The sequence below is a fragment of the Thamnophis elegans genome, chromosome 13 (assembly GCF_009769535.1).
Source record: "Thamnophis elegans isolate rThaEle1 chromosome 13, rThaEle1.pri, whole genome shotgun sequence".
NCBI lineage: Eukaryota > Metazoa > Chordata > Lepidosauria > Squamata > Colubridae > Thamnophis > Thamnophis elegans.
The window spans coordinates 28,407,621-28,435,344 of record NC_045553.1 but is presented as its reverse complement, the minus strand read 5'-3'; the positions used below and the strand labels follow the sequence as shown (position 1 = coordinate 28,435,344).

At 36.9% G+C, this 27,724-nt stretch overlaps 1 protein-coding gene across 1 annotated transcript; it reads right to left on the bottom strand.

Moving 5' to 3' along the window:
- Nucleotides 1–1,826: 1,826 nt before the first annotated feature.
- LOC116516612 (zinc metalloproteinase-disintegrin-like ohanin) lies at nt 1,827–27,313 on the bottom strand. Its single transcript, XM_032229216.1, has 17 exons — nt 27,163–27,313; nt 25,081–25,184; nt 23,361–23,437; nt 20,331–20,409; nt 19,268–19,344; nt 17,976–18,174; nt 16,633–16,692; nt 14,755–14,826; nt 13,592–13,761; nt 12,357–12,441; nt 11,692–11,822; nt 9,068–9,245; nt 6,231–6,320; nt 4,610–4,805; nt 3,579–3,681; nt 2,514–2,667; nt 1,827–1,874 (listed from the first exon to the last, which is right to left on the bottom strand). The coding sequence occupies exons 1-17, from the start codon at nt 27,311–27,313 to the stop codon at nt 1,827–1,829; spliced, it is 1,974 nt and encodes a 657-aa protein (XP_032085107.1).
- Nucleotides 27,314–27,724: the final 411 nt, after the last annotated feature.

Below are 27,724 nucleotides of genomic sequence, written 5' to 3'. Positions count from 1 at the left end.
TTTCCCAATAGTGGGAATCTGACTGAGTGGAGAAACAATACATTGGTTTCCTTAGGGGGATTGAAGATGATTAGGGAATGAGTTTATCATACTTAATTGAAAAACAATTTCATCTGGACTTTTTTGGGAATCGTTGGAAATTGAATTTATTATATTATACCAGACAATGATTGATAAAATATGGTATTAAGAAACAAACATGAATATTTGATCAAGGATGGATAACTGTTAACTCTTGGGATGATTTGGGACAAATAAGATATGGTAATTTTTTTATGAGTTCATCTCAATAGCAGTTTGTTAACATAGAGTTTTAAAACTTTAATTTTGCCTTTTTATTAATGTTGTTCTTCTTGTTAATTATTTTGTAATTAATATAGTATATATATTTAGTTGTCTGTGTCACTTTGACTACAATCCTATTGGCTCAGTTTTGGTGTTTTCCTTTTTTGTCGTTATTTTTGGGTGTTGCTTTATGACCATGAAAACTTTTTTTTTTAAAAAATGGTTTGATGAGCTGATAATGGCTGTGGAAAATATTCAGAGGTATGAATATAGATAATAAAAGTTACAGATCAAGAGATATCTCCACATCTGGAGAACTGTGTCTCTTTGAGGATTAAGCCTACATTCCCTTACAATACTAGGAGTTTGACTGAATGGGAAAGTGACAAATTATTTTTTCCTATGAAGACTGAGGAAGATGGGGAAATCAATTTATAACATTTAACTGTAAATCACTTCTGTTTGGACTTTGTTGGCAATATATACCCAGAGTGGAGACTGAATCTATATTTAATTCAACAACAATTGTTCCAAGATTGCATTAAGAAAGAAGTGTGGATATTTGATCCAGAGCAAATTATTTTCAACGTTTGGGAGAGATAGATAGGAGAGATAGGATGCCATGGCAAACCTTCTACAAACTGATTCCAACAATTTGTTAACAGAGAGATTTGAAACATTAATCTTGTCTTTTTTCATTCTTCTTCTTGTTAACTATTTTGTTATTAACATAATATATAGGAGATGGATCAACAAGATAGATTTTGAAGCCATGATGTTCTTCTACCTGGACCTCATTTGACTTCAATCTTTCCCTGGAGGATTAAGTGAAGGATACCATATTTTTCCAGGTGTCACATCACATGTCCAAATCTTTCTAACTTTTTTTTTTGCTTTAGCTTTAGTTTTCTAACCTACTTAGATGGAACTCCCCCCCCTCCAAAACCAGGAACAAATGTTCCCATATATGGATACTTTAATGTTAGGGTCTCTTTCTGAAAAAGAATGTTAACAAAATACTATCAGCCTTTTGAATTTCCTGCGTGACTAAATAAGATAAACCCAGCCTCTTTAATGCCAGTAGATAATTCACCTGATGATTTACTATCTCATGATTGCATGCAAATTCTTATTGTGGTTTACTTCTGAGAATTTGAAAGAGCAACCTTTATAAAATGCAGTGTTAGAATTGTTTATTGATAAAAGCAGTTACATATTGGAATCAGCATGACATTTTGGAACAAGAAGCATTGTCTTTGGATACACTGGCTCAAAAGGCAAAATATTGCATTAAAACATGATTTGAAATCGGCAAAAGACAAAAATGTAAATGTGCCTTTGATGTTGGATAGATCCCTGGAGCTCGGTGGCAGGAAAAAAAATTAATTACAGCAAAAGAGAGTAAGATTAAATAGGTAGAAGAAATATTTTTTGATGCCATTTAAAAGCTAAGAGTGATTGATGATTGGAATGAAGGTAAATGGTTCTTTGGACTTCTGGAAGTACAATCTCCAAAATCAAATTTGAGAGAAGCTAATGGTTCATCCTAAGGCTGTCTGTAAGTCAACGCAATTCCCGAGATGGCAGGCCTGAAAGTCAAAGTCAATTATCAATACAGTAAGACAATTCTTTCCTACACAACGAAAATTTGTCATTCCCTAGAATAAAACCAAGATATTCAATAATCTTTGATCAGTTGATATATATGGTATATTATATATTTTATATCATCCTGTATAAAAAGACAGGGGGAAATTATTCCTGATCCTTTAAGATAAGCTTTCAAATTGCTTCAGCACTTCTGAGTGGCTTCATTGAACTGGTGCCCTTTAAGTCACAACCTACTCAGCCCTGATTTCCTCATTTCTCTCTTCCTCCTTCCTTATGAAGATACCTACAAGCTAAGAGAAAGGACAGACTCTTGGTGGTCTGCCCAGAAAATGTTGTGAAGGAGAAGCACAAGGCTCTGAGAAGGCCAGGCATTTTGTTCTTAGAAGAAAGAAACCGACATGCAACTCACTCGTAATTGTTGTTAGAAGGAAAACAAAACAATAAAAGAAAAAGAAAAAGAAAAAGAAGGCTAGGGGATATTTTTCTTCTACTTAGATTCACAGTAGTGTGGGAAATCGAGACTAGCTGTCAAAATCATCCATTCCAAAATTATTTTAGTGATCACCCCTTGGAATCAGACTTTAGAGCACACAAATTAGAGATAATCTTTTACTAACCTTTCCTTCTCCACATTTTGTTATTGGATCGACCATTCCAACATCATCAATTAATTCAAAATAGCTTCCTTTGCACAAACCAAAAAAGATCTTTTCTCCATATGTAGGGGACTCTGTACCACCTGTGCAGTAGAGCCTGCCACATTTTACATTCCTGAAAAAGTAAATTTGTTTTCATTAACAAGAATACATCAATGAGAGGTCTGTTGCTTTCTCATATGCAAACATTTTGATTAATTAGTTAATTAATTTGCATGCCACTTTTCTCATTAATACAAAGACTCTGGGCACCTTTCAATATAATAAAATGTCAAAAAGTGTTAAAAAGAAACAATTATAATTAGAATAAAAGATGAAAACTTAAAAATCAAGATGAATATCTCTATCTAGTCAGCCATCCCCAATGTAGCAGTCCCATGTCAGGCCCTAGAACAAGGGGCAGAGTCCCGTTTATGGGTTATTACATTAGGCCAGAACTGTGTGGGCAGACCTCACCTCTGCTGGGAGAATAGGGGAGTGGGGGGCAGAAGAAAAGGCTCTTCTCTTGGAACCTGGCAGCTGAAAGGTTTGGCTGACTGGATCTGTAACAGGAAGGACTAGAGTCGATTAGTCCCAAAGGGCTAAGATTGTTCTCCAGATACCATGGGATCATGTAACCTTGCCACATTGCAGCCCTCATGTTGGTTGCCAAGCGCCCAAATTGATATCACATGACTATAGGAGTATTGTGACAGTCCTAAGTGCAAGGGCCAGTTCTAAATCATTTCTTTCAGTGTTGTTGTAACTCAGAATAGTCACTAAACAAATGGATATAAGTCAAGAATTACCTTTTCTTTCTCACTCAATCTTTTAAAAAGAAAGCCTCCTAATATAGCCCACTTGTGCTCTTTCTTGAAACCCAAGGTGGAAAACACAGGAAAATTAGCCATTCAGAAATTGGCTCACACGTCTGTTGTTTTAGTGGGTGATAGAATTAGTTTCCCACAGATGTGGACCTGAAAACATTTCTTATATTATCCTTCAATTGTATCATCATCATAGCAGGAAACAATTTAGAGTGCTTACTCTGGTTCACATGGAATGTTTGTATCGTTTTCCTTTCTGCAGTAGCCATATTTATTGCCATTCCTGTTATACTCAAAACATTCATCTGGAGCCACTTTTGCATCTGTAAGGGAGGAGTGAGGAACCAAGACCAAGACCTGAGTTGTCACATGACAGCAGGATTCCCAATCACCCCCAGTTGCCACCTGAACCTTTTAATTAAAATTCTATTTGAAACATTCTATAATCTATATGCAACATCTCACTGCACCACCCATCTACGATCAATATAAATCTCCCTGTTTCCCATTCCCAGAAAAATATCTCTTTTATTTGAAAAGGAGGAGCTTGTTTTTAGTTTCATTTGGGAATAGTCTGCCATTAAAATCCTGAGAGATCAGTGACAAGAATCACATCCCCAATACTTGTTTGATTAAACCAAATGTAAAGAAAATTTCAATCACAGAGTTTTAATATTCTTAGCAGATAGTCCCATATTCAATCTCTATTATCTCTGATTGAGAAAAGCAGAAAATGATGGATCAAACAATAACCCTAATTAACTCTTAGAAAAACAAGGGAATATGGATAAAACTTTAAGCATATGAGAGGTTCTTGGTGTTATTCTTTGTGCTTTTCCAGGAATTTTGACTTCGTTCACAATACCCATTGTGACAAAGTGTATTGGGCAATGATTTTGAGCTTTTGCTTTAATATACAACATGGGAATGTGTTAATGGCATACATACACCTACAGTTCATATGCATATTGTCTCAGATCTTTGTCCAATTTGGGAATGTCCATCACTCCAGATTTCTGGTCTACAACTGCCATCATCTTGGACCATTGGCCAGGTTCTCTAGGGATGATTGGACCTTAACCAAAAGATCTGGAGGGCTGAGCTCTAAAGCCTCCAAAGAAAGAAATTCATCTTGGAAAAGTATGCCACTTCCACACGATTGATTTATTATGGCTAATTGTTCAATAGTAAGTACTGTTTTACTTTTTTTTTTTACAATGCCATAATTCTGAAATCCTAAGGTTGACTTACCAGGCCCCCAGAGAGCAGTACATTGGTTTGCCAAAGTGGGGCAGTTCCCCCTGAAGCAGAAACCTTTGTTGTTTAGGCATGGGTGCCCATTTATTTGGAAACGATCTATGGGACATTCAGCAGATTGTCCAGTGCAGAGTTCAGGTAAGTCACAGTCATCTCTTGCCTCCCGGCATTCTTCTCCTGCTTTCTTAATCTGTGGGTGAAAATGAAAATCACTTCCAGCTATAACTCCTTAGGGCTAAAAGAGCTAAACCACGATTCACAACAGGTTTCAAAGCTTCCTCTTCATCTGTCTTGAGGATTACCAAGCAAGGCATCCCTGCCATGTTACAGATGGGCTCCATGAATTAAGACATTGTGTATAATGCCCAGAAGTCCCAGCCTTATTTGTGATGAGAAAATGATCACCATGAGATGCAAATGCTACGTGTTGGCTGACCATGAAGATCAATGAAAACTCAATTGGCTCTCATGAAAATCAGCAGAACATTAATTGATGAATGTGTGCATGGTACATTTTCATTTCCTTACATGGGCAGAAGCATTCATAGAATTTTCATGTCATGTGCTGAAAAATAGGTGGTTGATTTCTGTTGCTATGATGGAAGTATAACAATACGTTCTGGACTCTCTGTTGAACAAGTTTATTACAGAGTCAACTGGGATCCCATAAAGAAGGAAAGAGAAACTTGCACCTCTCTCTTCATGGCCCTCCAGCCCTTCAAAATGTGTCACCAAAATAGCTGAATTGAGGGCTGTGGAGAGCAGATGGAGAACTTAAGAGCTGTAAAAGAGGCAATTTGACTCCTAAAAGTCTCCTGAACCCATTTCCGCCTTAAAAATCTCAGAGAGAAAAATGTCACAGCATTACCAGAGACCTCTTAGAACCTTCCAGAAAGTCAGGAAACTGAGTTAGGGCACCAATCCCAAACTTTGTCCACCCTTATTTAAATTGGTTTTCTGTTGTGACTCAGCAGCAGTCTTCTGTGAGTCTTTTCGGAATGCAAGATTAGTGGGGTTTTGGAGATAAAAGGACGAATGCTGCCACGCCCTAGTGGCAGGAGTCAATGTTCCTTGGTTCGTTCAACATTGATTGATGATCTGTCATGGTTTATGTAAGATACACTTGGATAAGTGCTTTGTTTTCTGTAACCTTGATTCGTAGGGACTTTGGGAGAAGTGCATTGCTTGTAAGAGTTTTGTTTTGTATTCTGTTATCTAGTCTGAGACTTTATTTAGGTTATTTTTGGGCTCGCAGCCAGTTTGAGCCGAGAACTGATAAAGAGAGTCCTTTTAAGTTTGTCTGCCTGCGGTCTGTTAACAAGTGGAGAAGGGGGGACAGAACAGGTTTCCATGAAAAATCAAAGAAGGATATGTATTATTTTCACAGATGTGATTTAAGATGCCAAAGGAATGCATTTTAGACTGAGACAATGGTGATATTTTGTTAAACTGTCCTCCCTATGGATATTTTCATAAGGGTCAAATAAATTGGAAGAAGGGGTGGGATTAGAATTAAAATGCTTTTGATCACAGTAAGCAGAGAAATCACATTTTCATATTAGTAATAAAGAGCAAGATAAAATCCCCCCTAGTGTTATAAATAAAAAAGCCTTACCTGGCATTCCTCACAACATGCCCCTTCTGCACACTCTGCCCCAGATTTCAGTTGACATGTTGCAGCATCACAGCACTCGTTTGCACATTCCTGAAAATCAAAACATATGAAATGACATCATAGACATAGGCTTTACTTCCTGGTCTCTTTTAATTGGTCTCTTTTGAAGAGGGAAAAGGATATTTCTGTCATGTGTTTCCTTTTTTGGGTCCATGCTGGCAAAGAATGTGACAAAGAGCAGCCTGGGGTTTGTTATTGCAAATGGATGATGGCATAGCTACATGAAAGATACTTATCGGATATTTCCTTTGTGAAAAGAATAAAACAAATAAAAATATCCTCACGTCCTAATTGTGAAGGCCACATAACCTGCAGTCCAAATCTCTTCCTTATTCTGAGCCATTTTTTTTTAATAATTTTATTTATTTATTTATTTTCAAAACAAACATATATTGTAGAAATTATATCAGCTGGTTATAAAAAGCTTTTGTGCATCTCTTCCACCGTCATCAAATATAATTCATATTAATTCAAATATCTTAACTCAGATATTTACTATATTAATATCATCATACCTCCACTTTTATTTGACTACAGTTATTTAAACATCCTTCATCCTTAAGTATACCAAGATTCAATACATAACCACATGCTGGCATTTCATTTACTTATTTGTAAAATCCTCCATTAACATTAAGTCCTCATATCCGGTTTAAGCTAAACATCCATAATAATTAATACCAAATTTTCTAATCCTCCATGTATATAATTTATTATCATTATCCTTTCTTTATTTAACTATATCCTATATCATAACATTTTCCCCTATTAGTTAAGACTTGACTGTATAGTTTTGTTTTTTATTATAATTATTATTCTTATTAATAATCTTTATATATAGTCCAAAATATTTCTAACCTTACCTTCTCATATCCAATTATTACTTATCATAACAGCTCAACATTGTATACATTACTATCATTATCAATTTTTATTTAACTATACCTATTACCAATGGATTTAACTAAGTTTAGCTAATTTTGAACTATACTCTTCCATCTATCAACCTGTATCTCTCCAATAACAGAACAATCTTATATCTACTGCCATTTGTGGATCCAATTCTCCAAACATCTTTTTGAACAAGTCCATACGAAGTAATCTTTGCACCTTCTTGTTTGTGGTATTTCTCATATAATGTTGACGCCCTCCTTTTCTTTCCTTTATCAGCTTGTCTTTAATAATCAGCAGTGTTATCAAATGTTTTGCAAATAGTATTTCATAGTCCATAAGTTCTTTAGTGTTTTCTTCTCCTTCTATGTTCTGTCCTTTGAAGTAAATTTTCTCACCATTTAACTTCTCTTCAAATATTCCATTCTTTCCTCCCTCAGAAGTAAACCAATTGTCACAAATATCAACAAGCTCAAATTCTTTATCTGTTTTCCATTTCAATTTTTTTGAATTTCCATCTTCTTATTTTGTATTTGATGAACATCCTCAGTTTTTTCATCACAATTTGTTGCCAAATACAGCAAATAATCCAATTTTCTCTCAATTCTTTCCTCTGTATCAAACACCCTCTTCAAAGCTGAAAGTATCGCTTGGAGAGACGCTGGAAGAGACGCCATGTTTATACGCAGTTGTATTTTTTCTTAAGAGCTCAGCAAAACTGAAACACTCGAAAGTGAAAACAGACTACAAAGGAACAGCTGTACAATCTTATCAGATCTTAAGCCAGAACAGCCAAGCAATAAAAGTGTCAAGATGTAAAAAGGCAATTTGTAGTCAATTTGTAGCTTACAGGGAGTCAGGAGAAATGTTAGAGTAATCCATCCATTTGAAAAGGTTTACTTAGAATCAATCCATGTAAATAACATTTAAAAAGTAAGATAACCACTGTCCAGAACCATTAGAAAGATCAAAATCGCTGCTAAGTTCTTCTATTCTTTGATTTAAGTTAGTTTTTAAAAAATTTAGACAGTCCGTTTTTCTTTAAACAATAAAAGTTTCTTACCAGCTAAACACTTCTCCTCCAAATTGCCCTGACTTTGTCAGCCTTGAAAGACTGGAATTTTTACTGCCAGCAGAAGACTTTAGACCTGCTTTTCTCGAAGATTTTGCGATGTCCCTGAAATCAGCAAGATGTAATCTTCCTGTTCACCATCTCTTCGGGATGTTTTAGGTCCATTGGAACCCCCCAGCAATAAAAGTATCGAGTGCGATCCCAGAGCTTTGAGATCGCACGTCATCTCATCACGGCATCCAGGCTCCATCCCCATTCTGAGCCATTTTCTACTCAGGATGCCAGCCTCTGAAGTCGGCCAGAAAAGATTCACCAACCATGAGTATTAATACTACCTTTATTAACAGTGTCTTTCATGCCTAGAAATATGTTTCTCCCCATTTATCTTTAGATTGGGGAGAAAATGGGTGGGAGGTATCCTCTTAAGATGCTTGCCATGCCCCAATTGCTTCCACAGGTTAAGCTGTAGGAAGCAGCTCAAGAAAACTGTGAGACAAAAAAATGTGAAGTAATAATGTGAAGTAATGTAAGGGTTTTCAGCAGGGAAGGATATTCTTGCAGTGATAAATCAGCTATATTTAAAACTGCATTGTCTTCCCAACAGAGTAGCAAGGTATCAAGTCTTTACCTCTACAATTGGTTTCCCAAATCCAAGTAGCCAATTCACACATCCATGTACATTTAGGACATACGCCTATGCTACCCATAAACCAACCTCTTGGATACCACTTAGAAAGCCAGATGATTTGGCAAGATTTCCCATTTTTGAGAAACATCTTGGAATTATCCTTATTCATTCAAAAAAAGAACTTACCTCTGGAGAGCCACAGTCACATTCTTCTCCCTCCTCCACATAGAAATTCCCACAAACTGCATTTTTAAGAATATCTGTGTTCGAGGGTTTGTCCATAACGCATTGTGGGGTCTCATCCATCATATAGTCCTGATAATCCATTAAACTGCAAGAGCTGAACTGCAGGGCAAGTTGTTGACTGTAAAGGTGAACCAAGAATAGATCATGATATCGTCCATATTGGGCCAGGTAAAGAATTCATTGCAAATGGATATAAATGCCAGAAGGGGGGGGATGATTCATGAATAAATGCAGTGATTTTTCTCTATGGATAATAAATAAACTAAGATTACTTTTTGTACCCGTTTATCATACTGCCAGAGTATGCTCCCTCACTTTTAATTCCATTAAAAAAAATTCTTTTTTAAGAAAATGAATTTTCAATCAGAACTCCATGTGATGTTAGTTGCTCAGGCTACTTGTTGTATCTAGTGTGCTGCCTTTTGTTCTCATTTTTAGTCAGCCTCTCTGTGGAAGGACAGTAATATAATTGAAGGAAAAACAGTGGCATTTTTCTTTTTTTATATTGGAGGGGTTGTAATTTTTATAAGGAATGTTTTAAGGCAAAGGAAAAGTTAATGTATTTATTGGACTGTTACACTCAAAATCCACTTGAGCCTTCTATAATTTCGTAAATGCCAAACTTAAAGACTCGAAAACTATCTCACCCCTAAAAGTGTCTAATGAGGAAGACTGTAATGATGAAGCCGTAAAGGCTAACCTCTTCAACACGTTCTTCAGTTCAGTCTTTGTCAACTGCAATGGCTACAACTAATTCCAACAATCTACTACATATTGATTTTACAGTAGATAACTGCCACTACCCTAGCTGAACATCTAAGCATCATCTATGAACAAGCTCCTTGCCTGATCTATGGTCATTAGCCATGGCCAGGCCTCTCTTTAAAAAGGGAGACCCTAGCCCAGTAGAAAATTACAGACCAATCTTATTGTGATGCATAGCCTGTAAAATCATAGAATCAATTACAAACAAGTCTTGGGATACTCCCTGCATACTTCCCTCCATGTAGATGCAGTTCCATTGAGGACTACATGTTGAGTGCAGTTGGTCGGCCTATTATGAATCCATCTGGTGGTGATGCTGTCTAACCCACATTCTTCTACTTTATCTAGTAGTAGATTATAGTCTACCTTATCAAATGCCTTACTGAAGTTCAAGTAAACTATATTGATGGCATTCCTCTGGTCCACTAATTTTGTCACTTTGTCAAAGAATGCAATAAGATTAGTCTGGCATGATCTGTTTTTGACAAACCCATGTTGGTTTTTACTTTGTTTACTTTTAGGTATTCGCTAATTCGTTGCTTGATTATCTTTTCCAGAATCTTTCCTGGTATTGAGGTCAGGCTAGACCTGCTTTCTAACAAGCAGTTTGGTTTCAGGAAAAAATTGTCTTGTAATCTGCAACTTTTACACTGCAGAAATATTTGGACCACATATCTTGACCAGGGTGAAGCAATAGACACAATTTACATAGACTTCAAGCAAGACTTTGATTCAGTGGTGCATGACAAACTACTATTAAAACTAAGCTCTTCTGGCACTTCTGGATCCATGAACAAGTGGACAGCCATGTTCCTGTCAAACGCTCACTGAGACTATACAATAAACTTACCTAAAAGTCAATGCCGGAGGGGTTGCAGTAGACAATTTCTGGGAACTTAACAACTTCAGTTCTTTCCTGTCTTTCCCTCCTTTTCTCTCCTCTCCCTTACTTTCCTTTCTTCCCATTGCATCCCATCCTCTTCCCCTTCCCCTTTCTTTCTTGATGAAATAAAGCCTAACCACAGAACAGCAACAAAATACAGGTAGTCCTCAATGTATGATAAAAATTGGAGATGTTATGTGAATCACACAGTCATTAAGGGAATCCTGCTTCCTCCATTGACTTTGCATATTGGAAGACAGCTTGGAGGGTTGCACATGATGGTCACATGAGATGCTGCAACCATCATAAATATATGATGATTTCCAGCCACCTGCATTTTGACTCCAGGAATAAGGGGAGGCTGTGACAGATGTAACTGCGAGGACTAAGTTGCAAGTCGAGGATTACCTGTACATTGTTACCTGTTGATTTCAGCAGGCTGCAATATCTGAGAGAGACAGAACGTGTCTTCTGTCTTGGAAAAGTGCTGAGGCAGGAAAGGATGCTAATTTATCTGTTTCCTCCAGCTGTTGCCTGGTTCAGAATCATTTTATTCCATTCTGCTTATAACTTCTTCCCACTGTAGGAAAGTCTTTACTGACTACTTCTGTCTATCACAGTTATTAATGTTTGTTTTCTTGGCTATGCTTCCTACGTTATTTCTCTAAACTCTTGTGTTTTGGAGGAAGCTACTGATGGATGGCTCTTCAATTGTTGAGAGCAATCCTATCTTTTTAAATACAACCAATTTAATTTCACATGGTAAAGTGACACACATATGGCCAAACCCCACTGTTGTGTAACTCTCAAACCATTTTATTTTTTAAGCTCTTGGCATACTTACTTTAACTTTTAATTGTTATCATTTAAATATAACTTGATTGAAAAAACATTAATTATTTTCCTGAATACTTACCCTCCCGAAGAAGCCATAATGCATGGGCCACCCTCGCAAGTGCAGGAAGTTGAATCATGGTCCATGCCCAGATTATGACCGATCTCATGGGCCATTGTAGCCGCAACCAAATATACAAATTCAGTATAATCCTGAAGAAAAAAGAATACTTTATTTAATTTACTTTACTTAATCTGCAAGAAATCAAAAGTGAATCCAGCTATTACTAGCATTGAGCTAACACCTTTGTTCAAGCACTTTCTAATGAAAAATCTAAATGAAAAAAAGTTAGAAAAAGAGATTTATAATTTGCAAGGCTGTGATTGTATTTCCTGAAAAAAAAGTTTCTTTGTTCAAAGAACAAGCAATAGCTCTTAAACTTATTTACCCCTGCATGATGTTCTACAGCACTTTCTAAACAGTTTACAGAGTAAGCACATTGGGTCCTCATTCTACCAAACTCAGAAGGATGGAAGGCACCCTTGAGACACTCAGGATCAAACTCCTGGCAGTGGACAGAGCATGCCTGCAATAAAGTATTGTAACCACTGTGCCACCACAGCTTGTAAGAAACTTTCAAAGCAAGAAGATTTACTATTTTTTTTCATTTAGTAATTTAGAGATTATATGCCTGTATATAAGTTTTCATTGAGTCAAAATAGGTAAACAGTTTAACTTCTACCAACCTGAACAACTCCCGAAGATGTCATAGAATCACACATACTTCTCATGAAAGCGTATCCTAAAGTTCCTCCATTCATCTCAACAGCCCTATAAGAAAGGAGTGAGGGGGACATAGTTTATAGAAGCTGGAAGCATAATCTAAAGCTTCAGGGCATATAGAGCCTTCTATGGCTTTTGTGAACCCCTAACCCCATCCATTCCTGCCGGTTTTCAGGGAGCCATAATTCAATTTAGGCTCTACCCACACAAATCATTTAAGCAACCAGATGATATGCTTGGGTGGTGTTAGCATTAGTTACGTTGGAGAAAGGAGTTAACACATTGTCTGAATCCAGCCCATTTGGGTTAATTCATATTCCATGTACAGTGAAAACCCCAAACACGAGTTTCTTTAAAAAATAAGTCAATTTAGCTGTGGTGTTATTAAAGATTAATTGAGCTTGGAAACGAAGATAGAGTGATAACTAAAATAAATACCTGTGGGAAAATAAAATGCATTATTTTTTTATTTTATATTCACTTTGATTTGCTCTCCATCTCAGGATTGCTCATAACAGAATTGTTATTTGTCCAATATATTATAGCTATAAGCCAATAAATTTATCAATTTCAAGCGTTACCCAATATTTTATTCTTTTAATTTATTCTTGGAGATTTCTACCAATTTAGTTCAAATAATTGTGTTATTTAGGCCCATAATTTTTCTTAGATATCAATTGACGTGGCATTCTTCATTTTTCCACCTGAAGTTTCATTCTGAGAACATTTGGAGAAAATGCTGCTATTATAAACCAAGAAGTCTGAAAAAGCATTTGGTTACTGATAAATATTGGAAATGGGAAGAAAAATAGATCCTGGCTTTTTTCTAACTTCTAAGGACATCATTCTACATATGCCACAACACTCAATTTCTCTGATCCCCAGGTAGTTCCCTCTGTCTTCTAAAGTGTTGACATCCAGGCACTCTTTAAAGTTGTCATTAAAATTGTTCATCATTTGAGTTTCAATTTAGATTCAAGTGAAATGAAATCAAGCTGGGTTTTTCACCTGCAACCATTCAAGCCCTTCTCAAGACTAATTCTCATATAAGAAAAAAAAGGTTGATTTTGACCCAGAATATAATTTTCCCGTGGTTTAAGGCATGCAACCCAGAGAAGACGTTTTGTGCAAACATTAACCTTCCCATAAACTTCCACTCCCTGCCACCCTCTTTCCCTCTCCCCATAAGGAGACATACGTTAGTAACTGAGCGTTGTCATTCGTTTTGCGCTTCAATAGAACTGACTCTCTCCATTTTGAAAAGGAGGATAAATTGTTGTCCGGTGATTCATTGACCACAAATTTATCTTTGATGGACCAAATTTCTAGGCCATTCAATGTTACATGAATTCCCAAAGCTTTATAAACCTGTGGGGTAGACATGGCATCAATGAGAAACTCAAACAGAAGTAAACTTTGAGAACCATTTCAAGGCTGAAAGGCAATGGACTATGAAAGGCAATGCCTCTATGGGACAGTGAAATAGAAAAGATTTGGGAATCAATAAAAGAAAATCTCTGAAGTTCAGGGTGGAACTGGGAGGGGGGAATCCTTGGTGCTCTATGAGCCTGGTGGTTTACTTGATGATTAGTCAGGTAACGAAATATCTGCAAGGAAACCACCAAACTCAGACAGCATCGAGGACACCACATATTAAAGAATAATAATTTATTAAGCAGAAGAATTAAATAAAATGATAAAGAAGAACAAGGTTATTATTATCTTTAACCAAGAACAGAAGAGGAGGAGGAGTAAAGGGAGATTTCACCCACTGATGTTTCCATTGTCTCCCTGATTCTAACTGATGTTCAACAGTGAAGATGTCAACAAGGCTAATAGGATAGAAGCAGAGATAATATGGGTGGATCTTCTCCTAAGTGCCACAATCCAACTCAAACTGGGTTCTTCCCTCCTGTTTTCTTCTCAGGGATCATCTTCATAATCAGTTGAGTTGGACTAGGCTTACTCTGTCCATTTCTGTTTAATTTCCAAATTCAGACAATTTATTACAGCCCTGAAAGAATCCAGCTACAGAGATGTAGCACTGATTGAATTCTTGCAACAGTTTTAGACTTGCATCCTCCCAACACAGTGCTTGTATTCACATAAGAGGCTTATTAACCTAGTTACTAAACTAACCCATTTTCTGAATTAGGCTTCCATGCTGCATCACCAGCCTACCAAACGATGGAGTTTTGGTGCACTCCAAGTCAGAAAAGTTAGCATTCTTGTAAAAGTCAGCCTCCTAAGTTGTTTTACCTCATTACTTTTGTTGTATGAACACAATGAAAATCTGCATTGGGGCAGGGAGAGGCTCAAATCCAGAAACAGAAAAAAAAACCTGTTGCCAAGTTTTCTTACCACATTTATATAGTTGATCATATCAAACACCCTCTTCCTTATAATAATGGTGTTGTGGCTGTACTTATTGAACTAGAGAAAAGACAAAAAAGTTAACAAGAGACCATACATTTGGGAATGAAGGGATTGAGGATGAGAGAGAAATAACATGTCAGGGAAAGAAAGGGATTTTTTTAAAAAATGAATTTGCTGATTAAGGCAAAATAATACTTTTATATCCAAGCAGTCCAATGAATTCTTTTCACTTCTGATTATTTTTAGCCTACATCGGTGCCATTAATATATTAATGTAATTAATTTTTCAGCACCACACATGGTATTTCCTCCTGGTTGGAGAAAATGTCGACTAGACAATGGGGACTAGACAATGGGGAGGGCCTTCTCTGTAGCTGCCCCGGCCCTATGGAACGATCTACCCCCAGAGATCCGGACCCTACCCACTCTCTCGGCCTTCCGCAAGTCTATTAAGACCTGGCTATTCCGGCAGGCCTGGGGCTGTTGACCTCTTCAATGAGGTCCAGCCCCAGTAAGGTTGAGTGCATGTTGTGTCTTTTAACTTCCCTGTCTTTCTATTTTTAAATTTTTAGTATTTTTTAAATTGTTTTTATGTAAGCCGACCGGAGTCCTTCGGGATTGGGTGGCATATAAATTTATTAAACATTAAACATTAAAATGTTGGTCAGCCTACTGAAATGCTTTCCTTAATTGGATGCTATATTTCCATGTTATGTGAGATAATCATTTACTATCCATCTAATTATTTGTGTTGTCAACTTAGAGAAATAAATAGTGCAGGAATGTTTTGGAGAAATCCACAAAAGCTGAATTTAAATGACATCAGCCTGAGACCAATTATCCTTGATGAGAGCTTGCATAAAATGTTGCTTTTTGCAATAGTACTAAAGTGGAAAGATTAAGCTGGTGTCTGAGGTTTCATGGACTATTTTTGAGCTCATGGACATTCTTTTATTTCGTTAGGGACATGTGCACATATTCAGAGATGGCCAAAAAGAGTTATTTTACTGCAAATGCTGCACTGCTGCAAAGGAGATTGGCTAAGTCAAATGCGGATCTTTCTTCTCTATTAGCCAACAGTTAGCTTCTATTCAAGAAATAGATTTAATTCGGTGGGGAAATAGACTTCATTTGAGTGATACAATGAATATTAACAGTGTATAATTATCATAATATAATTATGATTTCTTGGAACAATCTACTTATTGAAATTCAGTTAGAAATTGAAATTCACACATGCATAGGCAACATAAGGAAGAAATCAATTTCAGATGCATATATTCATAAAAATAAATCAAAATATTTTCTGTTAGAGAAATTTTAAAATTGCATCTCAAGCAAAAATATAAATAAAAAATATCCTGCCAGGCAAGGATGACAAAGTATATATTTATATCTAAATAAAAAGCTACTTGAATGTAATAGTTTTGAAATAAAAGAGAAAATAAGGAAAAGTAAAACATCCAGATTTGCCTATCTACCCACTAATTCAAAATTCTACTCATGAATTTTAAAATGCTAGATTGACCTAGTAGAAGAAACGCATGATGATTCCCTTTTACTCTTTTCTCCATTTCAAAATTTACAGTATCTTCTCTGTATTCAATTTCCTGATCTTGAGATTTCTAGCTAAAGTATAATTAAAATTTAGATGGAGTCCAGGAAGAATTAATGTGGAAATTAGAATGTAGTTAAATTCTAAATGTGTCTTAACCATTTGAGTGTAATAACAAAAAATTATCAAAGTTTATCATAAAGCACATTTTAAGATACAATCCAGTTTGAATGTTATTTGAAAAAAGACAGGAAAAAAAATGTGTGCACAATGCAGAAAGAAAATGAAATGCTCTCCAGAATACTTACCATTGAATTGTCTACAACTAAGAAAAGCTCAAGATATTTTTGGACCTCCAAGTTATTTTGCTAAACAGAACAGTAAAGAAAAGATTGTTTAGATACAGTATGTTACTCCCCACAACCTAAAGGTCATCAGATAGTTAGAAATCTCCATGTTTTACTTCCTGGTCAAAGTTCTTGGAGTTTAAGAAATATTGTTTTGTTGAAGAAGACATTTATAGAGAGAGATTTTGCCACGGCATGAAACATTTTCCTGTACATAATATGGCATGGAATTTGTTTCCAATGGGATCCATTTTCAGAATTTTATGGTGCCTACATTTAGAAATAAATGTGTGTCTGTGTGTATATATAGCTAGTATTGCCCTGGGAAAGAAAAAGCCCCTCCCTCCTGAGTTCCAGTGTCATCGTCCACCATTAACCTACCCAAATTGCTCAGGAACTACCCTTATGGCTAAGATTTGAACCATATGAAGTGTATTACTTCCTTCGTCCCATAGGAAAATGTATCGGTGCTTTTTCAGCATATGGAACTGCAAGGTCAGATTGCCAATTCCATGGGGCAATTTCTTTCCTTGCTGTCTGACAGCCCCTTTCTTAACCCTGTTGCACAAGATCCAGGTTGAATAAAGTGACCATGACCTGACATTGAGACTAGAACATTCAAGATGTAAAGGTGACTACAAAACATAAGGACAGCTTGCCATAAATACCAAAGGCATCAACCAAGCCTTCAAGTCTTCATAATCAATTCTGATGATTGCATTTGCATTTTGGCATTGTACTGTAACAACAACTATTACTCCAAGACTATCACATTTTAACAAAGGAAGTTGAGGTTTTGAATGTCTGAATATGTTTCATCCAATTTCAATTTCTGCCACCAAATGAAAGTAGAAACTGTGATTTTAGATGCAATATTTTGTCTTCAATTTTTTCTGCCTCTAGTAATGGAGAAAAACGTTAGGAGTATGAGGATCATCTGTGACCAAATTCAATTTGTTAGTTTTGATTCAAAAGTGGCATCCAATTTGATCGTTTGATCACATTTTTTAACTGATTTACAAAGTTAAGATTCAGTTAAATCCATTTTGAATCAAATCTCCAAACTATGTTTGCATGATCATGGAAAATGTTATATACCTGGAAGATGTATTTTCTGTTCATTGAGTTTCCATATTTTATTGTTCAGCATGGCTGAAATATAATTTTAGAAATAGAGGTTCCTGTCCTATGAATTCTTTTCAATCAGTTCCAGAGAATGTATATTTTGCTTTATAATTTATAAACAAATAAGTGTATTCCTGTTTTCAAATCATGTTATACTTGAGGTTGAATATGAGACTTACTTCTTCAGCAGTAACGGACATGTCAAAGGTCTTTTTGATGGATTCATTTGATTTCCAATTGGTGCTGGTTACCCCACATATTTTGTGGGTCTTGTCCCCCTTTTCTACATTTTCATATTTGTAGATTGCATGGGCTTCACTGTCAGAAAGCTTCAAGGGTTCAATAAGGTACGTCTCACCTTGATGCCTGAATTGTCCTCTATAAAAAAAGTAGACTTTTTATGAATAGGGTGATTAAAGGTGAACAATCAATAGAGGACAATATTTGTACTTCAGGGCTGAATATCACTAATGATGTTACCTACTTGGGTAATGAAATGCCTGCAAAAAATCAAATGAATTCAAAAACTTTACAGGACCCCTCAATGGATAACCAATTCTTAACCAGTCAACATTCTCAATATAACCATGAAGTATCTGTACAATATTTGCATGAAGACTAAACCTGTTTGAAAGATTCAATTTTTACGTAAAATTTTATTTCATAAAATTATAATATAGTGCATTATCAATGCAATATCAGGGGTTTTCAGTCCTAATGTATAGAATGTGAAGGATGTTTGTGTTTCATTTTTATTATTATAATGTACGAGGTGCAATGACAATAAGGTAAACTTAAACTTACGTCATATGTATATAATACACACACACACACACACACAGTGCGTGACAATAAGGTAAAGTTAAAATATTTTATGCCATATGCATGATACACACACACACACATGACCCAAATATTTTAATTTAATTTTAGGTAATAAAATAAAATTTTATACAAAAACTGAATCTTTCAAACAGGTTTACATGCCAAACTATCTCCATACAAATATTGTACAGCTAAGTCATGGTTATATTGAGACTGTTTACTTGGTTAGTTAACGTACATATGTATGCATGTATGCATGAATATATGTATCCATCTATGTAATGCAGAGAACAACATATATATTGGGTGTCATCCAAGACATCTGCAGGATTAAGAAAGAGCTACTGCCAGCCAGTAGACAAAGTAGGGAGCTAAATCAGATTTGCCTACATGAGCTTTAAAGTCCGTGTCTCCTTTGTGTATAGGAGCGGTTGTTGCAGGGGGAAAAAAGATACTTAGGTTTCAGATTGTGCCCCTTGCAACTCTTCTTGGGATCCAAAGTCTTTCTTAATCCTGCAGATGTCTTGGATGACCCCAATTAATTTGTATGCAAAACTGATGCTCTTTTTTGACTATGACAATTCCAAGAGCAGTAATAATATTTTCATTCTTAATAAAGTGAACAAAACTTAAGAGACTTTCTTACTTCAATCCGTCACATACACTGATGACTGCAGTTGAGTCAATGTCATTCTGGATGCGTCCATGATAATAGCAGTGATCCTGTATGGAGGCAAGAGGACTACACTGGTTAAAGCTTGTTTGCAGTGTGATTTGATGAGCAGAAGTGCAGTTCCAATGTATTCCACAACATCAATGAAACAATGAATAATGAATAATAAGCAACTATTTCAAAATATTTTGATTGAGGATGACAGGAAATCTGCTAGAATTGATTATTCAGAAATTAACATAGGATAAACACAACTCTAGTGCTGCACCACAGGATTTGCTGAATAAACTTTCAAACTATGTTCTAAACTCTTATCATAATGTAGGAAAAACTTTGCATTTAATAATGTTACCAATTGATTGTTATTTCCTTGAACCCACACAATAAAAACTTTCAGAAACACACCAAAGATATACATACGATACAGTAAAACTATGTTAAAGATGCATATAAAACCAGGAAGACTCCAACTGATGTTGAAATTTAATTCCTAGCATCTTCTAGGAGAAGAGTCATGTAGAAATTAAAACCAACAGATTTATGTTACAACAAGAAAAGAGCAGCTGGTGTGGCCTTTGAAGGGGCTAATCCACAAGTAGAAAATTTTGGGAGACAGAAGATGCAGTTTTAAATCAATATGGGGGAGGTGGCAGAGGACCTAAGGAACCATGTTACAGTTGTGATACTACAGCTGGTTTGACCCATTTTACTGTGGTATTCTGTTGAAGCAAAATATTAGTATTCCTGAGGTTCTCATACTAAACCTCTTTGTTGAGCTCACACCACAAAATATTTGTTTTTAATCAATAGGAAACAACTGATTGATTAAAATACTGCCCTATTAATTCAATAAGTAGAACTGACTGGGTTTTAACAACCCACACATCCTTACACAGAACATGCTCAATATAAGACACTTCATCCGTATACAGTCCTTCTTCTTTGAATAGCCTGGTCTTGCATATGCCTATTTGGAATATAGTGCACAAATATTCTTTCCATTTACTTCATAAAAGTGAGACACTCTGAATATTACCTCAACTGGAGGGCTTGTTGTAATTTCTCTGTCATCAGGGGAATAATGAGTCTCGGTGTAATCTTTGGAAAAAAGTCCTCTGAAAAGAATGAAAGGAAGAGAATATCTATGTCAGGAATTAAGTAGGAACAGAGATAATCCCACATTCAGTCTACAATTTCTGTATAATGGCATTTTAAGGATATTGTTTGGTGTCAAAGGAAAGGAGCCAGCATTTCAATCTGATCTGGTATGGCTATTTGTGAGTCATGCACAGCATTCCAGATTTTCCTGAGGAGAAAGGTTTGTACCATGGAAGCTGTGCAATCATCAAGGCTCAGAGGTGGTATGATTACCACGAGGCTCCTTGATTCTTCTAACCCATGCAACCACCAGCTGAAGCTACTAGATCTGCAAAGGAGAGTAGTATATCTCCCTTTATTCAAGAGGTTCACATTACTTCATGAAGAAAGGGATGCCTTGAACCTTCATTCAGAAACATCTCTCTTGATGTTCCAAACTATAGAATTGGGTCACTATCTACTCCTGGTGTCACATCCATTCCATTCCTTGGTACATAATTCTATGTTGCCAGCCTTGCAAGTGTTGGAAGAAATATCCATTTGATTCAGTTCCAAGCCAAGAAAAAGACATTGGAAACATGGAGGCCATTTGGAAAGGTGGTTTAATGGAGCAGAACCATCAAGCGCATGGTCCTGGTGCAGCTGAGCACATGGAATTTAGAGAGAGAGTGGTATTTATACCTCTTTTGGGCTTTGCACTTGAACTTCCTCTCCCTGTACATGCACATGTATTCTGTTGGTTTTTGTAGGGGTCATAGCTAGCTCTGAGCCAAGTTTGGTTGAAGCTTGGTCTTCTGATGCTATAAAGGGGCTTCTTGGACAATTGCTATTGTGGCTGAAGGCTAACCATACCTTTGTTCAGAGTTAGACCTTGCTGCAGGCAGTAATGGGTTACCAAATCTGCATTTCTAATGCTGCTCCAGATATATTTTTTGGAGGCGGGTAGGGGGGGAGAGAGCTGACGCTCTGAGTTTCTGTCTTAAGATTTGTATTTCTCTTTTAGGGGAAATACTGTATTCTGCCTTTTTTAATATTTCTCAAAATATTTCATTCTTCTAGGAGGTGGGTAGCTTCCATGTAGCCATAACTTTGGTATTCCTTACTAGTCTCTCACCTATAGCCCTGCTTTGCTTTCAGGTCCGAACATGGTCATCCAGATGCTATCCTAAATTCTACATAGTCTTCATAGTTAAACATTAAAAAGGGGGAACATGATACTTTCTAATGTTTAAAATGATATAAGATAAAGTGACATTATTTATCCATTTCTTTGCAGTTTATGCTCCATAATAAAGGCAATATATATTTGGAGGGCACATGTTGCATGGTCAATAGAAAAATACACTCTGAAATCAAAGCCAGAACTTCATTCCCAATATTAGAAACATTATACAGATTGATGGGGTGGAGTAGCATGAATGTGTAAACAATCGGTGTTAGTGGGGGGGCAGTCAGTGTTAGTGGGGGGGCAGAGATCGACCCCTAGGCCCCTAACATATGGGGTGCCGCAGGGTTCGGTCTTATTCCCCCTACTATTTAACATCTACATGAAACCGCTGGGTGAGATCATTCGGAGGCACGGGATAAGATACCATCAATACGCGGACGATACTCAGTTGTATCTGTCCGCCCCGTGCCAACTCAATGAAGCGGTGGACGTGATGAACCGGGGTCTTGAGGCCGTTATGGACTGGATGAGGGCTAACAAGCTTGTACTCAACCCGGAGAAGACCGAGTGGCTGTTGTGTTTTCCTCCCAATAATTCGATCAGTGTTCCATCGCTCAGGCTGGGGGGTCAAATTTTATACCCCTCAGAGAGGGTTCGCAACTTGGGAGTCCTCCTGGATCCACAGCTGACTTTTGACTATCACCTGACGGCTGTGACCAGGGGGGCATTTGCCCAGGTTCGCCTGGTGCACCAGTTGCGACCCTACCTGAACCGGGAGGCCCTCACAACAGTCACTCGGGCCCTTGTGACCTCTAGGCTGGAATACTGCAATGTGCTCTACATGGGGCTGCCCTTGAAGAGCATCTGGCGACTTCAGCTAGTCCAGAACGCAGCCGTGCGAGTGATTGTGGGTGCACCTCGGTTCACCCACATAACACCTATCCTCCGCGAGTTGCTCTGGCTACCTGTTGATCTCCGGGTGCACTTCAAGGTGCTACTTGTCACTCATAAAGCCCTTCATGGTAGTGGATCTGCGTACTTGAGAGACCTCCTCCTGCCAATTACCTCCCTGCGACCAATTAGATCACATAGATTAGGCCTCCTCCGAGTTCCATCTGCCAGTCAGTGCCGACTGGCAACTACACGGAGGAGAGCCTTTTCAGTAGTAGCTCCGACCCTTTGGAACGATCTCCCCGTGGAGATTCGTACCCTCACCACCGTCCAGACCTTCCGCACAGCCCTTAAGACCTGGCTAGCCCGTCAGGCCTGGGGACAAAGATAACTTGTCCCCACCCGAATGATGAGTGAATGTTGCTTACTATTTTACTTCTATGTATTGTTTGTGTCTACTGTCTGTATACCCCCCCTCATTTTATGTAAGCCGCCCTGAGTCCCCTCAGGGAAAAGGGCGGCCTACAAGTATTAATAAATACAAATACAAATACAAATAATTTTTAACTCTGTGAAGTATTTCATAAATAAGCTTGTTAATTCAAGATCCAGAGGTTTATGAGCCTTGACTAGTTCAACTTTATCTAGAATTGTTAGAGTCAAGCACAGTAGCAGTGAAAACAGGAATAAAACATTCTCAGTTCTGGGCTGAGAAATAATTAATTGATTCAATAAGTATATTTACCTCACCAATTTAATCAGTAAATTGGTAACAACAGTAAATTGTTAACATTTAAATTAAATTTTCCCAACAAAGCAATACAATTATTATTTCTGTAGGGTTTTATCTAAGAATAGGCATTTTAACCTTCTCTTAGCAAAGATAAAAGAACTTCTGAGTTCACATACCTATTTTTTTCTAAGTGAAGGACCACTGGTTCTCCGTTCACTTTAAATTCATATTTCATGGTATCTTCATACTTCATCTGAAATGCAAATAGTTCAGGGTTCATTTCTTAAAAAGACAAATAAAATGTGTATTTTCTGATCAATTCAACACCCTTGTCAAATGGATACACATAGCCAATTCATTTATTAGATTTAGAATATTTCACCTAGTGCTTGAAAAGCAGTATAAAATCTTCTTAAATTAAATTAAACTTTCTTGTATAAGTTCAAGATCTCCTCTAATTCAACATCTTGATGAATCAGGTTTGGCTGGGACATAGAGACAAAAGTCATCCACTGGCTTCCATGGCTGAGGATATACTGGTATCTGGTCCTTAGTTCCAACTCTGAGCTGTAACTACAGTACTAAATCATCTTCACCACTTTTATATTTCAAAGTGATGCATTCTAGGAAGCTAGAAAGGATATTTTTATATCTCATGGTTCCCAGTTGTCACAGCTGCCCATCATCTTTGATGAAGGATGACCCAAGAGCATAAAAAATGGAAAAAACCCTCTGTTCAAATTACCTATTAATAGTAACTTTGGTCAGGCATAAGAGACCAGATTTACGTGTGTAGTGTTCAAACTAAAAGTCAGCTAAGTTCCATGGAACTTTGTGTGTGTGTTTGTGTGGTGTGTGTGTGTGTGTGTGTGTGTGTGTGTGCCTGTGTCTGTGTGTCCTAGATCTGCTGCAACTCTACAATGATTCAAGGCAAATTTCCTGCTTGATCCCTCCTCCCTGTCTGTCTAGGCATTTCTGAACATTTTATGGCTATAATAACATTCACATTATGAAATCTTAATCTTCTATGTTGCCAGGAGTCTTCTCAATTGTGTGAAAATTGGGTGGTTGTGTAAATGTGTTTCATAAATAAAGGTACAGGTACATAGATTGATATGCAAAAATCAATCAGATGACCATTAGATGGCAGCAAAGCTCTGTTGGCTGAAAACAAGTATTTGATAATTCTAATAATTCTGCCCAGTAGAATTCTTCACTCCCATGAAAAATTAAGGCTTTGTAAGTTACAATTATGCATGGAGTTTTCTCATACTTCTGCAATTTGACAGATTTTTAATCAAAGTGAAAATGACTTTCAGACATTTGCAGTCTTACAAGACTTAGCATATATCATCTTTACTTGCAGCTTTATATATAAATCCATCTTTGAAAGTTTTATTCATAAGTGTCGGACTAGTATTAGATCCAATCTAAAGAGGAAACTGGATCACAATTATAACCCGCCCCCAATCACTTTTCATAGTCTGACAAATATGTGACTTTGTAGTAATTTCCCGTTACAAAACAGAAAAAATTTAACTTTAAAAGGGCCCATAAATATAGTGGGAATTTCAGGGAAATTTGTCCTAAGAACCACATGGCAAAATTGTGACAGTAGTAGAGTTTTAAATGTAAGAAAAATAGGAGAAAAACTGTAAATCTTGAACAAAAGTTAGAGTCAGATTCCTAAATAACAAACAAACAAACAAACAAATAAATAAGTAAATAAATTAATAAATAAATTGATTGATTGATTGGCATTTGTTAAGCCAAAAAGAGAACAAGAATAAGAGAATAAAAGTACAATGACAGGGACGATAGCCATGTCAGTGCACTTATTCACTCCCCCCGCTACTGACACTTAAATTAGTTGATAAAATGAAGATTATTTCTTACCTTTTGCTCACTTTCAATTCTGCTTTTGGGCAATGGATGGATTTTTTGTGGATATACTACTTCATAATCGTTAACGTTCCCAGCTTCCAGGATTATAGAACTCCCTTCACAAGAAAAGGAAAGAAAAGTTCTACCATTTTTGCATCTAGAACAGTTTTTCAGTTATCAATGAAGAATGGGATCCTTTTCTGGTGGAGCATAGCATCGAAATTCAGGTTATTTTTTTACAATTTACTAAACAGTGTTTGATAACTGGGAGTAAAGAAGGAACACTTAACTACATGAAATCCCAGAACTGCAGACTGTACTAAAAGCACAGAAAAGTATCCCAGAGGAAAGTAGTGGAGAATCACTTCCATTCTGCAGCCAAGCAAAGCCCTTGACTATCACCATGTACTTTACAGAAGCTGATTCAAGTCAGAAGTCTGGGTCCTACAGTACGGAGACTGACAACGATATTTGTTTATTCACGTTTTAGTCAAAAATTTCCTAATTTTAGTCAAATTTCCTAAGGTAGAAAGTGATTGAAGTCTAAGCACAACTAGAACTTGACCTTGGAAATGTATCTTCTGAGGCTAATGGACATCTTGCAAAAGTAGCCCCAAGAAGTTTACACCTTACTCATAGTTTTATGTACCTGCCCATTTGTACCTGATGCTCTCAGAAACATAGGAGGTGTTCAATTCCCCGCATTGGAAAGAAAAGTTACTATTCCCTCCTGTTTAGAGCACAGAAAAAGCAGTGTTTTCCTTTCCATCTCCCTTTCTTCTTTTACAATATTGTTCTCCATAAGTTACTGTTTTAATTGTGGAAGCTTCCCACTTGATAAGGGTGACCCCATCTGTCAGCCTCTGCTTCGCTTGCTTACTATCGGCTGCCATAGAAAAAGTGGGGTGGGGGCATAGTATTTGGGAAGGGAATTGTGTGGTACTGGAGGAGTTAGAAGGGAGTTTTTTTCTCACCATCTTCTTCGCATTCTGATGGCTGATGTTTGGACTTGGTCAAGGTCAACTATCTCGCATACCAACCTGATGAGGCCTTTTGATGATGCACCCCACGTGACACCTTAGGGAGTTGCAGATTGGACACTGGGCTGGGGTAATTGAAGGGAGGGGGCTGGGTAATCATTTGATATGTACTTGTTTGCGCCTTTTTGTTTCAGATCTTGCTTTCCTTTTTGCTGCTTTCAATTCATATCTAATAAAAGTACTATATCTCTATTCAAATGGAATTGAGGTTTTTCTTTCTTGGATACTAAAAGAGACATGCCTGATATTAAGCAAGATTTGATTTTTAAAAAAACGGGCTACTCTAGCCAGCTATTGACCCTTATCTGTGTTTGGGCAGCCATTTAAGGCAATCAAATATTGCTGTTTGTAATGATATCTGGGAATGACTTGGGAGCCAGAAGGAAGAGACTTCTTAACTGGCATGTCAAAGGTATCTCAGCCCACAGAAGGAAAGAGAACATGGGAAGCAGGTCAGAAGGGGCCCTCCCTGGTTTTCTGGAGAATGAAAAGAAAGGAGGGAAGAAATTATTTAAGGTAATTTAAATCTTGCATTGAGGATAGTCTCAGATTAGCTTCAGTGGCATTTGAAGATTCCCTGAAGATAACAAGAAGTGGTTTGCTCAATATTATGCAACTTTAATTACATGGTTTCTAATTGACCTAGTGGAAGAAAATTAAAACTGAAAACACTTTAAAAATATTTTACTTCCTGAATTGTTCTTTTTTTCTTTCAACAACCTCTGTCCCTCTGTCCTGTTCAATCTTTTACTCCTTTTTAACTCACATTACTGGAAAATATACCTGACTTGAACATGCTTTTCTTTTGAGAATGTTAGGTCTTTTCTTTCTTGGGATCTGTTTGCTGCTTGACAAAATTTAAGCAAATACAAAAATATATATTCATTCATTCATAACAAATGCAGTATTAGGCAGCTTACTTTTGGCAAATCTGTAGAAAGTAAAGTTGAGCAAAGTTTGATTAATCGTCAAAGAATAACCATAGAAACCTGTTGGATGAAATAGCCTTTTAGCAGTAAGAATCTGAACGAGGAAACCAAAGAAAACATCTTACCTTGATATGGGAAAACCGCTAAGCAGACAGTTACCAAGAGACCTTGGATCATTTTGAAGCCTGGAGTTGGCTGATGGTCAAGGAATCTCTTTCTGCTTTCAAGCCAACTTGAGCTTTTCTCCTGTTGACTATGAGAAGCAAGTAACTTCATTCATGCCCTTATATGAGAAGATATTTGCTAAAGGATTTGCCCAAATTCTGAGTTGCCATCATACTATTGGAGGGCATGTTTCCAACTAACTTAGTGCCAACTATTACACATGAAGGGTTCTTTGAAGGCATCCATCAAAGGAGGGGATTAAGTGGTCATAAATTGGCTCTCCCTTGGCCTGCAGGTTAACGCAACTAAATTTGGGTGCTCTTGTACTTAGGGTTTTAAATGTCAAGAATTGGTTTTTGTGGTGTTTTGTGTACAACAAGCATTTTTGGACAATTTAGCTACCGGGGTTCCAAGTAACATATTGATATCCCAAACATTGAGACAGGTAGATTCCTCAAAGAATGGGTTTATTGTATAGATCATTTTGGCAGAGGCTGGTGAAAGCCATCTCAGTGCATTCCC

Excerpts from the sequence above, each read along its gene's own strand:
- LOC116516612 (XM_032229216.1), bottom strand. The coding sequence starts at position 27,313 with ATGAAGTTACTTGCTTCTCATAGTCAACAGGAGAAAAGCTCAAGTTGG. Across the intron at positions 25,185-27,162 it reads AGCGGTTTTCCCATATCAAG|GGAGTTCTATAATCCTGGAA; the intron begins GTAAGATGTTTT and ends TTTCTTGTGAAG. Across the intron at positions 19,345-20,330 it reads CAACAAGCCCTCCAGTTGAG|GATCACTGCTATTATCATGG; the intron begins GTAATATTCAGA and ends GCCTCCATACAG.